Below are 14,548 nucleotides of genomic sequence, written 5' to 3'. Positions count from 1 at the left end.
CCAATTAAATGCTTACGCTGAACGACCAATTAAAATAGAATAACTACCCACGACATGCTTCGCAAAGGGACGTGTGATAGCCTCGAAATGGTAGTTCACATTCGATCTAAAATAGGGATGAGGTGGTTAACATTTGCAACATATTGGAGAAGTGTTTTAAGTCGTAAAAAACGAAGAAATTGCCAAGTTATCCAAAGGCAGAAATTTCAGTGTTCTTGCGTGCCTCGTGACCAGGTTATCAAAGGATTATCACTTTTAATTCGTGTTTCATGTCTTGTATTATGAGTCGCAAGGAGTATTCACTATAGTTGCAAAACAGGAAATGTTTATATTTCAAAAACTCTGTCCCATGAAAGTAAGGATGATTTTCCTCCTGGATAATAAATGTCGCTCTTTCCTCTGCATGCACTGATTTAGCAAGTCAAATTTAAAACGCAGAAAGACAATTACGTCAATATGATAAGCTAACAGTGCCTAAAGATCTTCCCTTATCGGCGAAGTCAATATAAACAAACCGTGTAACAGATGGCGCTCAGGTAAGTAGTGCGTGCACTACTATCATCTATAGTTTGATTGACGCAATTTCTTGCTAAACGATATAAAGTACCATTACATTCCATTAATTTGGGTTATACAGTTATTAATAAATATCTTACCATTACAGTCCCGGATCTTTTTAAATCGCCCACTCGGGTATTTCAAGTTCTCGAGCAATGGCCTTATTATACAGGGCAAGGGGTATAGGGGTATCGGTTAGCTATACATAAAAAACTACTGAAGTCGATGTAATAAGGATTATATCACACAGGGTCCAACTCGACAGCAACAAGATGTGGTTGCATGCAGTACCTGTTTTCCTCTTATTGGCTAACGCGCTCGCGGCACCCAGCCGTCCCAGGTAAGGCGTAATTATAGAAAGGTAAACAGCACATGTGCATATTCTCTAATTTTGTGAAGAGTCCCGCCCTCTATAACAATGGTTTATGACCAAAGGGAGAGAGGGAGGGACGGGTAACCCTCCTCAAGGAGTGTTGAATTACGGTAGAGGTTACTTCAGATTTGGAAAGATATTAGTTTTCAGAATGTATTTTGTATATCTCTGGTATATAGTTGGCAGAGGTGTGATACTTTGTGTGCCTTCAAACTGCATTGTCATTCCTGGACAGAGGAATCCCAAATGCAGAGGCGGAACTGCATCTCCCAGCGGCGCGAGAGGACTCCAGCGGAGGCGGCATCTTGCAGTCCATCCTGCAGACCTTGAATCCTTTCTACAGTCGGAAGAGCAGGGATTTAGGTATGCATTAGGGTTACTGGGGAAGGACATTTTGATTAACCTTTCCGGTATGGGCGCACTAAGCTAGGACAAATTGAGTGATATTGTTGTAGAGGACAAAGTTGCAGTCGTTGGCCCAAGAGATAACCATGCAGACACGAACGGTAATGCCACAAATAAAGGAAAAAAAGATCGCGGAAAGTCCACTCGATGCTCCCAAGTTTTAGCCCTATCCTGCCGTGCATATCGAGGGGAAGACAGTTTCCCGGGGGTGCCCCCATCAACCCCTCCCTCGTGGCGAGCATGTTCAGTCAAGGCAACTTACATTATTATTTTATTTTGGCGAGTGCGTCCATACTGTAAATAATAATCCAACATTCTTATATTCAGCCAGTATGGTAATATGCAGGAATACTTGTTACACATTGTTTTCTTCTCAGATGATTACTTAACCTCGTTCAAGAAAAGGCTCGTGCGAGAAGCCAGTGACCTGACGCACCTCTACGTCAGGGCGGCCTCCGACGTCTACCCCGGTAAGCCCGTTTTTTGACGCAACCTTGACGTTAAAGAGAACTGCCTTTTAAATAAGTAAAACATCTGGTAAACTAATCTGCGTTTTAGACGTAACTTTGAAGCTAAAACGAGCCACCTTTTAAACAAGTAAAAATCGGCTAAACTAATCTACGAAACAGTTAGTAGAAATCAAAGGCACTGATTAGAATAAACCGCCTTTGACCGCAACCAGGGCGAGGAGGAAGGGAACGCAGGCAGACGGAACAAAATCCTGAAAGAGACTTCCGACTCAACCACAGGCCGAAGAGACACCACCCGTTGGAGTGGCCGCTCTTTGAGGACTCTGAGGGTGAGTCCCTCCAATTTCTTGCTCCTCGTTGATTCCGGGTTTGTTGAAGAGATTAGCTTCCAATGCGTTGAGGTCTTTCAAAGGACTGGGGGTTTACCCCTATCTTCTCTCTCTCTCTATCCCTATCTTCTCTCTCTCTATCCCTATCTTCTCTCTCTCTCTATCCCTATCTTCTCTCTCTCTCTCTATCCCTATCTTCTCTCTCTCTCTCTCTATCCCTATCTTCTCTCTCTCTCTCTCTATCCCTATCTTCTCTCTCTCTCTCTCTCTATCCCTATCTTCTCTCTCTCTCTCTATCCCTATCCCTATCTTCTCTCTCTCTCTCTCTCTTTCCCTATCCCTATCTTCTCTCTCTCTCTCTCTCTCTCTATCCCTATCCCTATCTTCTCTCTCTCTCTATCCCTATCTTCTCTCTCTCTCTCTCTCTCCCTATCCCTATCTTCTCTCTCTCTCTCTCTATCCCTATCTTCTCTCTCTCTCTCTCTATCCCTATCTTCTCTCTCTCTCTCTCTATCCCTATCTTCTCTCTCTCTCTCTCTATCCCTATCTTCTCTCTCTCTCTCTCTATCCCTATCTTCTCTCTCTCTCTCTCTCTCCCTATCTTCTCTCTCTCTCTCTCCCTATCCCTATCTTCTCTCTCTCTCTATCCCTATCCCTATCTTCTCTCTCTCTATCCCTATCCCTATCTTCTCTCTCTCTCTCTATCCCTATCCCTATCTTCTCTCTCTCTCTTATCCCTATCTTCTCTCTCTCTCTCTATCCCTATCCCTATCTTCTCTCTCTCTCTCTATCCCTATCCCTATCTTCTCTCTCTCTCTCTCTATCCCTATCCATATTTTCTCTCTCTCTCTCTCTCTTCCCCTTTCGCTATCTTCTCTCTCTCTCTCTCTCTTTCCTTATCCCTATCTTCTCTCTCTCTCTCTCCCTATCCCTATCTTCTCTCTCTCTCTCTATCCCTATCCCTATCCTCTCTCTCTCTCTACCTCTATCCCTATCTTCTCTCTCTCTCTCTCTATCCGTATCCCTTTCTTGTCTCTCTCTCTCTCTATCCCTATCCCTATCTTCTCTCTCTCTCTCTCTCTGTATCCCTATCCCTATCTTCTCTCTCTCTCTCTATCCCTATCCCTATCTTCTCTCTCTCTCTATCCCTATCCCTATCTTCTCTCTCTCTCTCTATCCCTATCTTCTCTCTCTCTCTCTCTCTCTATCCCTATCCCTATCTTCTCTCTCTCTCTCTCTATCCCTATCTTCTCTCTCTCTCTCTCTCTCTCTCCCTATCTTCTCTCTCTCTCTCTCTATCTCTCTCTTCTCTCTCTCTCTCCCTATCCCTATCTTCTCTCTCTCTCTCTCTATCCCTATCTTCTCTCTCTCTCTCTCTCTCTATCCCTATCTTCTCTCTCTCTCTCTCTATCCCTATCTTCTCTCTCTCTCTATCCCTATCCCTATCTTCTCTCTCTCTCTCTCTATCCCTATCTCTCTCTCTCTCTCTCTCTATCCCTATCTTCTCTCTCTCTCTCTCTCTATCCCTATCTTCTCTCTCTCTCTCTCTATCCCTATCTTCTCTCTCTCTCTCTCTATCCCTATCTTCTCTCTCTCTCTCTCTATCCCTATCTTCTCTCTCTCTCTCTCTATCCCTATCTTCTCTCTCTCTCTCTCTATCCCTATCTTCTCTCTCTCTCTCTCTATCCCTATCTTCTCTCTCTCTCTCTATCCCTATCTCTCTCTCTCTCTCTCTATCCCTATCTTCTCTCTCTCTCTCTCTATCCCTATCTTCTCTCTCTCTCTCTATCCCTATCCCTATCTTCTCTCTCTCTCTCTCTATCCCTATCCCTATCTTCTCTCTCTCTCTCTCTATCCCTATCCCTATCTTCTCTCTCTCTCTCTCTATCCCTATCCCTATCTTCTCTCTCTCTCTCTCTATCCCTATCCCTATCTTCTCTCTCTCTCTCTCTCCCTATCCCTATCTTCTCTCTCTCTATCTCTATCTCTGTCTTCTCTCTCTCTACCCCTATCCCTCTCTTCTCTCTCTCTCTCTATCCCTATCCCTATCTTCTCTCTCTCTCTATCCCTATCTTCTCTCTCTCTCTCTCTATCCCTATCCCTATCTTCTCTCTCTCTCTATCCCTATCCCTATCTTCTCTCTCTCTCTATCCCTCTCCCTATCTTCTCTCTCTCTCTCTCTATCCCTATCTTCTCTCTCTCTCTCTCTATCCCTATCTTCTCTCTCTCTCTCTCTCTATCCCTATCTTCTCTCTCTCTCTCTCTCTATCCCTATCTTCTCTCTCTCTCTATCCCTATCTTCTCTCTCTCTCTATCCCTATCTTCTCTCTCTCTCTATCCCTATCTTCTCTCTCTCTCTATCCCTCTCTTCTCTCTCTCTCTCTCTCTATCCCTATCTTCTCTCTCTCTCTCTCTCTATCCCTATCTTCTCTCTCTCTCTCTCTCTATCCCTATCTTCTCTCTCTCTCTCTCTCTCTATCCCTATCTTCTCTCTCTCTCTCTCTCTCTATCCCTATCTTCTCTCTCTCTCTCTCTCTCTCTCCCTATCCTCTCTCTCTCTCTCTCTCTCTATCCCTCTCTTCTCTCTCTCTCTCTCTCTATCCCTATCTTCTCTCTCTCTCTCTATCCCTATCTTCTCTCTCTCTCTCTCTATCCCTATCTTCTCTCTCTCTCTCTCTCTATCCCTATCTTCTCTCTCTCTCTCTCTCTATCCCTATCTTCTCTCTCTCTCTCTCTCTAGCCCTATCTTCTCTCTCTCTCTAGCCCTATCTTCTCTCTCTCTCTCTCTATCCCTATCCCTATCTTCTCTCTCTCTCTCTCTATCCCTATCCCTATCTTCTCTCTCTCTCTCTCTCTATCCCTATCTTCTCTCTCTCTCTCTCTCTCTCTCTATCCCTATCTTCTCTCTCTCTCTCTCTCTCCCTATCTTCTCTTTCTCTCTCTCTCTCCCTATCTTCTCTTTCTCTCTCTCTCTCCCTATCTTCTCTTTCTCTCTCTCTCTCCCTATCTTCTCTTTCTCTCTCTCTCCCTATCCCTATCTTCTCTCTCTCTCTCATCCCTATCTTCTCTCTCTCTCTCTCTCTCTATCCCTATCTTCTCTCTCTCTCTCTATCCCTATCTTCTCTCTCTCTCTCTCTCTCTATCCCTATCTTCTCTCTCTCTTTCTCTCTATCCCTATCTTCTCTCTCTCTCTCTCTCTCTATCCCTATCTTCTCTCTCTCTCTCTCTCTATCCCTATCTTCTCTCTCTCTCTCTCTATCCCTATCTTCTCTCTCTCTCTCTCTATCCCTATCTTCTCTCTCTCTCTCTCTATCCCTATCTTCTCTCTCTCTCTCTATCCCTATCTTCTCTCTCTCTCTCTCTATCCCTATCTTCTCTCTCTCTCTCTCTATCCCTATCTTCTCTCTCTCTCTCTCTATCCCTATCTTCTCTCTCTCTCTCTCTATCCCTATCTTCTCTCTCTCTCTCTCTATCCCTATCTTCTCTCTCTCTCTCTCTATCCCTATCTTCTCTCTCTCTCTCTCTATCCCTATCTTCTCTCTCTCTCTCTCTCTATCCCTATCTTCTCTCTCTCTCTCTTCCCAGCTCCCTTTTCCTCTTCCCAGCTCCCTTTTCCTCTTCCCACCTCCCCAACTCCCTTTTCCTCTTCCCAGATCCCCAGCTCCCTTTTCCTCTTCCCAGCTCCCCAGCTCCCTTTTCCTCTTCCCAGCTCCCCAGCTCCCTTTTCCTCTTCCCAGCTCCCCAGCTCCCTTTTCCTCTTCCCAGCTCCCCAGCTCCCTTTTCCTCTTCCCAGCTCCCCAGCTCCCTTTTCCTCTTCCCAGCTCCCCAGCTCCCTTTTCCTCTTCCCAGCTCCCCAGCTCCCTTTTCCTCTTCCCAGCTCCCCAGCTCCCTTTTCCTCTTCCCAGCCCCCCAGCTCCCTTTTCCTCTTCCCAGCTCCCCAGCTCCCTTTTCCTCTTCCCAGCTCCCCAGCTCCCTTTTCCTCTTCCCAGCTCCCCAGCTCCCTTTTCCTCTTCCCAGCTCCCCAGCTCCCTTTTCCTCTTCCCAGCTCCCCAGCCCCCTTTTCCTCTTCCCAACTCCCTTTTCCTCTGCCCAGCTCCCCAGCTCCCTTTTCCTCTTCCCAGCTCCCCAGCTCCCTTTTCCTCTTCCCAGCTCCCCAGCTCCCTTTTTCCTCTTCCCAGCTCCCCAGCTCCCTTTTTCCTCTTCCCTGCTCCCCAGCTCCCTTTTTCCTCTTCCCAGCTCCCCAGCTTCCTTTTTCCTCTTCCCAGCTCCCCAGCTTCCTTTTTCCTCTTCTCAGCTCCCTTTTCCTCTTCCCAGCTCCCCAGCTCCCTTTTCCTCTTCCCAGCCCCCCAGCTCCCTTTTCCTCTTCCCAGCTCCCCAGCTCCCTTTTCCTCTTCCCAGCTCCCCAGCTCCCTTTTGCTCTTCCCAGCTCCCCAGCTCCCTTTTTCCTCTTCCCAGCTCCCCAGCTTCCTTTTTCCTCTTCCCAGCTCCCCAGCTTCCTTTTTCCTCTTCTCAGCTCCCTTTTCCTCTTCCCAGCTCCCCAGCTCCCTTTTCCTCTTCCCAGCCCCCCAGCTCCCTTTTCCTCTTCCCACCCCCCCAGCTCCCTTTTCCTCTTCCCAGCTCCCCAGCTCCCTTTTCCTCTTCCCAGCTCCCCGGCTCCCTTTTCCTCTTCCCAGCTCCCCAGCTCCCTTTTCCTCTTCCCAGCTCCCCAGCTCCCTTTTCCTCTTCCCAGCTCCGCAGCTCCCTTTTCCTCTTCCCAGCTCCCTTTTCCCCTTCCCAGCCCCCCAGCTCCCTTTTCCTCTTCCCAGCTCCCCAGTTCCCTTTTCCTGTTCCCAGCTCCCCAGCTCCCTTTTGCTCTTCCCAGCTCCCCAGCTCCCTTTTCCCCTTCCCAGCTCCCCAGCTCCCTTTTCCCCTTCCCAGCTCCCCAGCTCCCTTTTCCCCTTCCCAGCTCCCCAGCTCCCTTTTCCCCTTCCCAGCTCCCCAGCTCCCTTTTCCCCTTCCCAGCTCCCCAGCTCCCTTTTCCCCTTCCCAGCTCCCCAGCTCCCTTTTCCCCTTCCCAGCTCCCCAGCTCCCTTTTCCTCTTCCCAGCTCCCTTTTCCCCTTCCCAGCTCCCCAGCTCCCTTTTCCTCTTCCCAGCTCCCCAGCTCCCTTTTCCTCTTCCCAGCTCCCCAGCTCCCTTTTTCCTCTTCCCAGCTCCCCAGCTCCCTTTTTCCTCTTCCCAGCTCCCCAGCTTCCTTTTTCCTCTTCTCAGCTCCCTTTTCCTCTTCCCAGCTCCCCAGCTCCCTTTTCCTCTTCCCAGCTCCCCAGCTCCCTTTTCCTCTTCCCAGCCCCCCAGCTCCCTTTTCCTCTTCCCAGCTCCCCAGCTCCCTTTTCCTCTTCCCAGCTCCCCAGCTCCCTTTTCCTCTTCCCAGCTCCCCAGCTCCCTTTTCCTCTTCCCAGTTCCCCAGCTCCCTTTTCCTCTTCCCAGCTCCCCAGCTCCCTTTTCCTCTTCCCAGCTCCCTTTTCCCCTTCCCAGCTCCCCAGCTCCCTTTTCCTCTTCCCAGCTCCCCAGCTCCCTTTTCCTCTTCCCAGCTCCCCAGCTCCCTTTTCCCCTTCCCAGCTCCCCAGCTCCCTTTTCCCCTTCCCAGCTCCCCAGCTCCCTTTTCCCCTTCCCAGCTCCCCAGCTCCCTTTTCCCCTTCCCAGCACCCCAGCTCCCTTTTCCCCTTCCCAGCTCCCTTTTCCCCTTCCCAGCTCCCTTTTCCCCTTCCCAGCTCCCCAGCTCCCTTTTCCTCTTCCCAGCCCCCCAGCTCCCTTTTCCTCTTCCCAGCTCCCCAGCTCCCTTTTCTTCTTCCCACCTCCCCAGCTCCCTTTTCCTCTTCCCAGCTCCCCAGCTCCCTTTTCCTCTTCCCAGCTCCCCAGCTCCCTTTTCCTCTTCCCAGCTCCCCAGCTCCCTTTTCCTCTTCCCAGCTCCCTTTTCCTCTTCCCAGCTCCCCAGCTCCCTTTTCCTCTTCCCAGCTCCCTTTTCCTCTTCCCAGCTCCCTTTTCCTCTTCCCAGCTCCCCAGCTCCCTTTTCCTCTTCCCAGCTCCCCAGTTCCCTTTTCCTCTTCCCAGCTCCCCAGCTCCCTTTTCCTCTTCCCAGCTCCCCAGCTCCCTTTTCCTCTTCCCAGCTCCCCAGCTCCCTTTTCCTCTTCCCAGCTCCCCAGCTCCCTTTTCCTCTTCCCAGGTCCCTTTTCCTCTTCCCAGGTCCCTTTTCCTCTTCCCAGCTCCCCAGCTCCCTTTTCCTCTTCCCAGCTCGCCAGCTCCCTTTTCCTCTTCCCAGATCCCCAGCTCCCTTTTCCTCTTACCAGCTCCCCAGCTCCGTTTTCCTCTCCCCAGCTCCCGAGCTCCCTTTTCCTCTTCCCAGCTCCCCAGCTCCCTTTTCCTCTTCCCAGCTCCCCAGCTCCCTTTTCCTCTTCCCAGCTCCCTTTTCCTCTTCCCAGCTCCCCAGCTCCCTTTTCCTCTTCCCAGCTCCCTTTTCCTCTTCCCCGCTCCCCAGCTCCCTTTTCCTCTTCCCAGCTCCCCAGTTCCCTTTTCCTCTTCCCAGCTCCCCAGCTCCCTTTTCCTCTTCCCAGCTCCCCAGCTCCCTTTTCCTCTTCCCAGCTCCCCAGCTCCCTTTTCCTCTTCCCAGCTCCCCAGCTCCCTTTTCCTCTTCCCAGCTCCCTTTTCCTCTTCCCAGCTCCCTTTTCCTCTTCCCAGCTCCCCAGCTCCCTTTTCCTCTTCCCAGCTCCCCAGCTCCCTTTTCCTCTTCCCAGCTCCCCAGCTCCCTTTTCCTCTTCCCAGCTCCCCAGCTCCCTTTTCCTCTTCCCAGCTCCCCAGCTCCCTTTTCCTCTTCCCAGCTCCCCAGCTCCCTTTTCCCCTTCCCAGCTCCCCAGCTCCCTTTTCCCCTTCCCAGCTCCCCAGCTCCCTTTTCCCCTTCCCAGCTCCCCAGCTCCCTTTTCCCCTTCCCAGCTCCCCAGCTCCCTTTTCCTCTTCCCAGCTCCCCAGCTCCCTTTTCCCCTTCCCAGCTCCCCAGCTTCCTTTTTCCTCTTCTCAGCTCCCTTTTCCTCTTCCCAGCTCCCCAGCTCCCTTTTCCTCTTCCCAGCTCCCCAGCTCCCTTTTCCCCTTCCCAGCTCCCCAGCTCCCTTTTCCTCTTCCCAGCTCCCTTTTCCCCTTCCCAGCTCCCCAGCTCCCTTTTCCTCTTCCCAGCTCCCCAGCTCCCTTTTCCTCTTCCCAGCTCCCCAGCTCCCTTTTCTTCTTCCCAGCTCCCCAGCTCCCTTTTCCTCTTCCCAGCTCCCCAGCTCTCTCTTCCTCTTCCCAGCTCCCCAGCTCCCTTTTCCTCTTCCCAGCTCCCCAGCTCCCTTTTCCTCTTCCCAGCTCCCCAGCTCCCTTTTCCTCTTCCCAGCTCCCCAGCTCCCTTTTCCTCTTCCCAGCTCCCCAGCTCGCTTTTCCTCTTCCCAGCTCCCTTTTCCTCTTCCCAGCTCCCTTTTCCTCTTCCCAGCTCCCCAGCTCCCTTTTCCTCTTCCCAGCTCCCCAGCTCTCTTTTCCTTTACCCAGCTCCCCAGCTCCCTTTTCCTCTTCCCAGCTCCCTTTTCCTCTTCCCAGCTCCCCAGCTCCCTTTTTCTCTTCCCAGCTCCCCATCTCCCTTTTCCCCTTCCCAGCTCGCCAGCCCCCTTTTCCCCTTCCCAGCTCCCCAGCGCCCTTTTCCTCTTCCCAGCTCCCCAGCTCCCTTTTCCCCTTCCCAGCTGCCCAGCTCCCTTTTCCCCTTCCCAGCTCCCCAGCTCCCTTTTCCTCTTCCCAGCTCCCCAGCTCCCTTTTCCTCTTCCCAGCTCCCCAGCTCCCTTTTCCTCTTCCCAGCTCCCCAGCTCCCTTTTCCTCTTCCCAGCTCCCCAGCTCCCTTTTCCTCTTCCCAGCTCCCCAGCTCCCTTTTCCTCTTCCCAGCCCCCCAGCTCCCTTTTCCTCTTCCCAGCTTCCCAGCTCCCTTTTCCTCTTCCCAGCTCCCCAGCTCCCTTTTCCTCTTCCCAGCTCCCCAGCTCCCTTTTCCTCTTCCCAGCTCCCTTTTCCTCTTCCCAGCTCCCCAGCTCCCTTTTCCTCTTCCCAGCTCCCTTTTCCTCTTCCCAGCTCCCTTTTCCTCTTCCCAGCTCCCCAGCTCCCTTTTCCTCTTCCCAGCTCCCCAGTTCCCTTTTCCTCTTCCCAGCTCCCTTTTCCTCTTCCCAGCTCCCTTTTCCTCTTCCCAGCTCCCCAGCTCCCTTTTCCTCTTCCCAGCTCCCCAGCTCCCTTTTCCTCTTCCCAGCTCCCTTTTCCTCTTCCCAGCTCCCTTTTCCTCTTCCCAGCTCCCTTTTCCTCTTCCCAGCTCCCTTTTCCTCTTCCCAGCTCCCCTGCTCCCTTTTCCTCTTCCCAGCTCCCCAGCTCCCTTTTCCTCTTCCCAGCTCCCCAGCTCCCTTTTCCCCTTCCCAGCTCCCTTTTCCTCTTCCCAGCTCCCCAGCTCCCTTTTCCTCTTCCCAGCTCCCTAGCTTCCTTTTCATCTTCCCAGCTCCCCAGCTCCCTTTTCCTCTTCCCAGCTCCCCAGCTCCCTTTTCCTCTTCCCAGCTCCCCAGCTCCCTTTTCCTCTTCCCAGCTCCCCAGCTCCCTTTTCCTCTTCCCAGCTCCCCAGCTCCCTTTTCCTCTTCCCAGCTCCCCAGCTCCCTTTTCCTCTTCCCAGCTCCCCAGCTCCCTTTTCCTCTTCCCAGCTCCCTCCTTCACACCCACACATACATAAGAATGCATGCATATAAAATGTACGAACTCGGGTCATTTTCTCTCCCAGGTGTCCCCATGTTGCGCGAGGTGGTGCCGTCTGGTTCCCTGGGCTTCCCTTTTCCTCTTCCCAGCTCCCTTTTCCTCTTCCCAGCTCCCTTTTCCTCTTCCCAGCTCCCCAGCTCCCTTTTCGTCTTCCCAGCTCCCTTTTCGTCTTCCCAGCTCCCTTTTCGTCTTCCCAGCTCCCTTTTCGTCTTCCCAGCTCCCTTTTCGTCTTCCCAGCTCCCTTTTCGTCTTCCCAGCTCCCTTTTCGTCTTCCCAGCTCCCTTTTCGTCTTCCCAGCTCCCCAGCTCCCTTTTCCTCTTCCCAGCTCCCCAGCTCCCTTTTCCCCTTCCCAGCTCCCTTTTCCTCTTCCCAGCTCCCCAGCTCCCTTTTCCTCTTCCCAGCTCCCTAGCTTCCTTTTCATCTTCCCAGCTCCCCAGCTCCCTTTTCCTCTTCCCAGCTCCCCAGCTCCCTTTTCCTCTTCCCAGCTCCCCAGCTCCCTTTTCCTCTTCCCAGCTCCCCAGCTCCCTTTTCCTCTTCCCAGCTCCCCAGCTCCCTTTTCCTCTTCCCAGCTCCCCAGCTCCCTTTTCCTCTTCCCAGCTCCCTCCTTCACACCCACACATACATAAGAATGCATGCATATAAAATGTACGAACTCGGGTCATTTTCTCTCCCAGGTGTCCCCATGTTGCGCGAGGTGGTGCCGTCTGGTTCCCTGGGCTTCTTCGGAGGCTCCCAGAAGATCTATATGACGTCGTGGCACAATCGCTCTTTCGTGGCCGTCGTCGGGAACTCCAGGAATGTCTCCCTCTACACACTCGATTCTCAGACGCTGCAGGTTTGTGAGGAGTCTGTGAATTTAATTTAGATCCAGTGCTTTTCAGTTCTTTGCTCATGGTTTCTTGGCTGTTTGTGAGTGAGTGAGTGAGTGAGTGAGTGAGTGAGTGAGTGAGTGAGTGAGTGAGTGAGTGAGTGAGTGAGTGAGTGAGTGAGTGAGTGAGTGAGTGAGTGAGTGAGTGAGTGAGTGAGTGAGTGAGTGAGTGAGTGAGTGAGTGAGTGAGTGAGTGAGTGAGTGAGTGAGTGAGTGAGTGAGTGAATCTGTTCATATTTTGGTTTTGGTTCGTATTTGTTTTGCCATATTGTATAAAATCATGGAAATGAGGGTGAGGTTATTGTGAACGTGTTCTTAATAACTCGACTCAATATTGCTTATAACGTGTATTAATCCCTCGCCGTACAATGCCTTTTCTCATCACCTAGGCCACTCACTGGGCCACCGTCGACGGGAACGTGGCGTGTGACTTCGGCGTCGTCACTAATGACAGGCTGCTCCTGACGTGTGTAGAAGACACCACTACCAACTCTCCTGTCGTCAATGTGTACCAGGTCCTTGAGGATACAGTAGGCGGGAATGTGTCTCTCAGCCATCACCAGGTCATCCGGGCAGAGCACCCTATAGATGTGAAGATGTGGTGAGTTGGATTTGAAAAAGGAAAACGCGCTGTAGAGAAATTGTTTCGGCTACATAGAGAGAGAGGAAAGCAAGGGAGGAGTTAAGGGGAAAAATGTGAAAAAAATCAAAAAAGGAAAGTAGAAAGATTACGATGAGATGAGAATCAAGATCGAGAGAGAATGTGAGGTATTGGCTAGGAAAGATAATGAAATGTGGTTCCTGTCAAAGTTAACATCACCCTTCCTCCAAACCCCCAGGACGCAGCTGGACACCACGATCCTAATGGTGGCTGAATCCCTCAAGATGGTGAACGTTACTGTGGAGACGGACTCCGGGACTAAGGTGGTGACGATGGCCAACTACGAGACGGTGTCGTTCGTGTACGAGTGGGCCGGCGAGTACTTCGACGCCATCCAGGAGCTGCCAGGGACGAGACCTTACTCCGTGACGCACATCAGGATCTACAACGCCCACTTCATCGCCATGGCCAACTTCGTCAATAATAAAGGTTAGTCGTTTCTTCCCTTTTTATTTTTTGTGCTATATTGTAAATGTCATATTGACATTCGCCGACGTTCTGTTGTCTAGACCTCGGGATATCTTCATCCAATTAGTGCCAACACAGCTTGTTATATAAAGATCATCCACGTTATCACTGGAATTGTTATTGTCTCCCTTCCCTCCAACCCCCAGGTCACCACAACATCTACAGCACGATCTACAAGTACTCTCTGAATGTGGGCCACTTCGTCCCCTTCCAGCAGATCCTCACCAAAGGCGCCTACCACTTCGAGACCTTCGTTCTAGGCTCCGGGCTAGGTTCTGATACCTTCCTGGCGGTGGCGAATCACTGCGAGGACAACGAAAATGGTTAGTTTAATAGACAACGATACATTAGATGGAAAACCATCTATGATTGGTGGAATGCAGGAAATTTTCTGGCTACATAAATCTTTGTGCTGTTTGGACGGGGTTATGGGTGCATTGTGAATGCTATTTCTATGTACTCATTTATGCTTAATTTGTTTTAATCACTCCTATGTCAGTTTTGTTGGTAAAATTAAAAAGTTTGGGTATTTGTTACCGACAGCGAGGTCCCAAAACCAGGGTATCAGGCACAGGGCTCTCAAAAGCAGCCAGGCACCGGCGGCAAATCGCTCTGTGGCTGGTTTTGCCGCTGGCTATTTTTGTCTGCTCTCAAAAGATTTTTTCACCTTCCCGCCATGCTGAAACCAGCTACGAACGTGAATTTTTTTGCGCTATGCACGGCTGGCCGCTTTTCCGTAGCAGCATTTCTGCCGTTTTTTAAACATTAGATGGTAAAGAAAATGGAAATAAATAATAATTCGCCACCGTTGCACCCTGCTTTTCAGGCCCCTTTACTCTACTATACTCCCAATTTGAGAGCCCTGAATGCGAACCCAAAACTCCAAACGTAACCTTTCCTTCCTTTTTCCTAGGTAACAAATATAAGGTACCTCCTCTCTCCCCTTATAAGCACTTCGTGCCAATAAGGTGCTCCCTCTCCCCCTTGTTAGCACTTTGTGCCAATTCAAAAACTGTTGTGTATTTGACTGTGAGTGCTAATAATTAGCGGATATTTTCGTCATGAGGTAAATGTGTGGTCACTGCATCTGTATTGTTTATTCCTTGTGCTTTATAAGATTTCCCTCTCTCTGTACATCACTTTGGTTACATTAACCAAAGTTTATATTCTAAATATTAAGTGTAAGATGTTACCAAGGTTTCAAAAAAGACAGAATAGAACAAGTTTTCATGAAGGCAATCGCAATGGAAACTAGAAAAAGGCATCTTAAACAGGCTTTAGCATTATGCACAGTGCTAGTTCTTTGTGTCAGAGAAAAAGAAATTGAATAATTTTTCTTAATATTTTACGAATTGACGCACATGTTTCCTTTGTTTTATACATTTTCTGACTTGTTTAATATGCATATCATGTTTTTTTTTCACTTATGCACATCATACTTATTATATCACATCATTTCAGGTGGTTGTAATCCCCATACAAACTCTCATATTTACCGATATCGTCTTGGTAAATTTATTCTTTACCAAGATATCCCGACGTCTTATGCTGTGGCCTGGCTCGCTATTCAGGTAGGGTCTTATCTTTACAATTCTTTCACTTTGTTTATCATTACGTTTATCTTATTTTTATTTATTCATTTA

General features: G+C 50.4%; 1 protein-coding gene across 1 annotated transcript in view; it reads left to right on the top strand.

Annotated features, from left to right (window-relative positions):
- The window catches only part of LOC113811040 (mucin-17), an 89,567-nt gene that overhangs the window by 301 nt on the left and 74,718 nt on the right, over positions 1 to 14,548 (top strand). The window contains exons 2-10 of the mRNA XM_070138063.1: positions 809 to 898; positions 1,167 to 1,294; positions 1,714 to 1,806; positions 2,019 to 2,135; positions 11,583 to 11,743; positions 12,166 to 12,377; positions 12,616 to 12,866; positions 13,052 to 13,228; positions 14,367 to 14,476. Of these exons, the coding sequence (XP_069994164.1) occupies positions 831 to 898; positions 1,167 to 1,294; positions 1,714 to 1,806; positions 2,019 to 2,135; positions 11,583 to 11,743; positions 12,166 to 12,377; positions 12,616 to 12,866; positions 13,052 to 13,228; positions 14,367 to 14,476 (1,317 nt within the window). The 5' untranslated portion in view covers positions 809 to 830. The remainder of the gene's footprint in view (positions 1 to 808; positions 899 to 1,166; positions 1,295 to 1,713; positions 1,807 to 2,018; positions 2,136 to 11,582; positions 11,744 to 12,165; positions 12,378 to 12,615; positions 12,867 to 13,051; positions 13,229 to 14,366; positions 14,477 to 14,548) is intronic.

The sequence above is a fragment of the Penaeus vannamei genome, chromosome 24 (genome assembly GCF_042767895.1).
Source record: "Penaeus vannamei isolate JL-2024 chromosome 24, ASM4276789v1, whole genome shotgun sequence".
Lineage (NCBI taxonomy): Eukaryota > Metazoa > Arthropoda > Malacostraca > Decapoda > Penaeidae > Penaeus > Penaeus vannamei.
The sequence above is the reverse complement of the archived record's forward strand: the minus strand, read 5'-3'. Positions and strand labels throughout refer to the sequence as shown.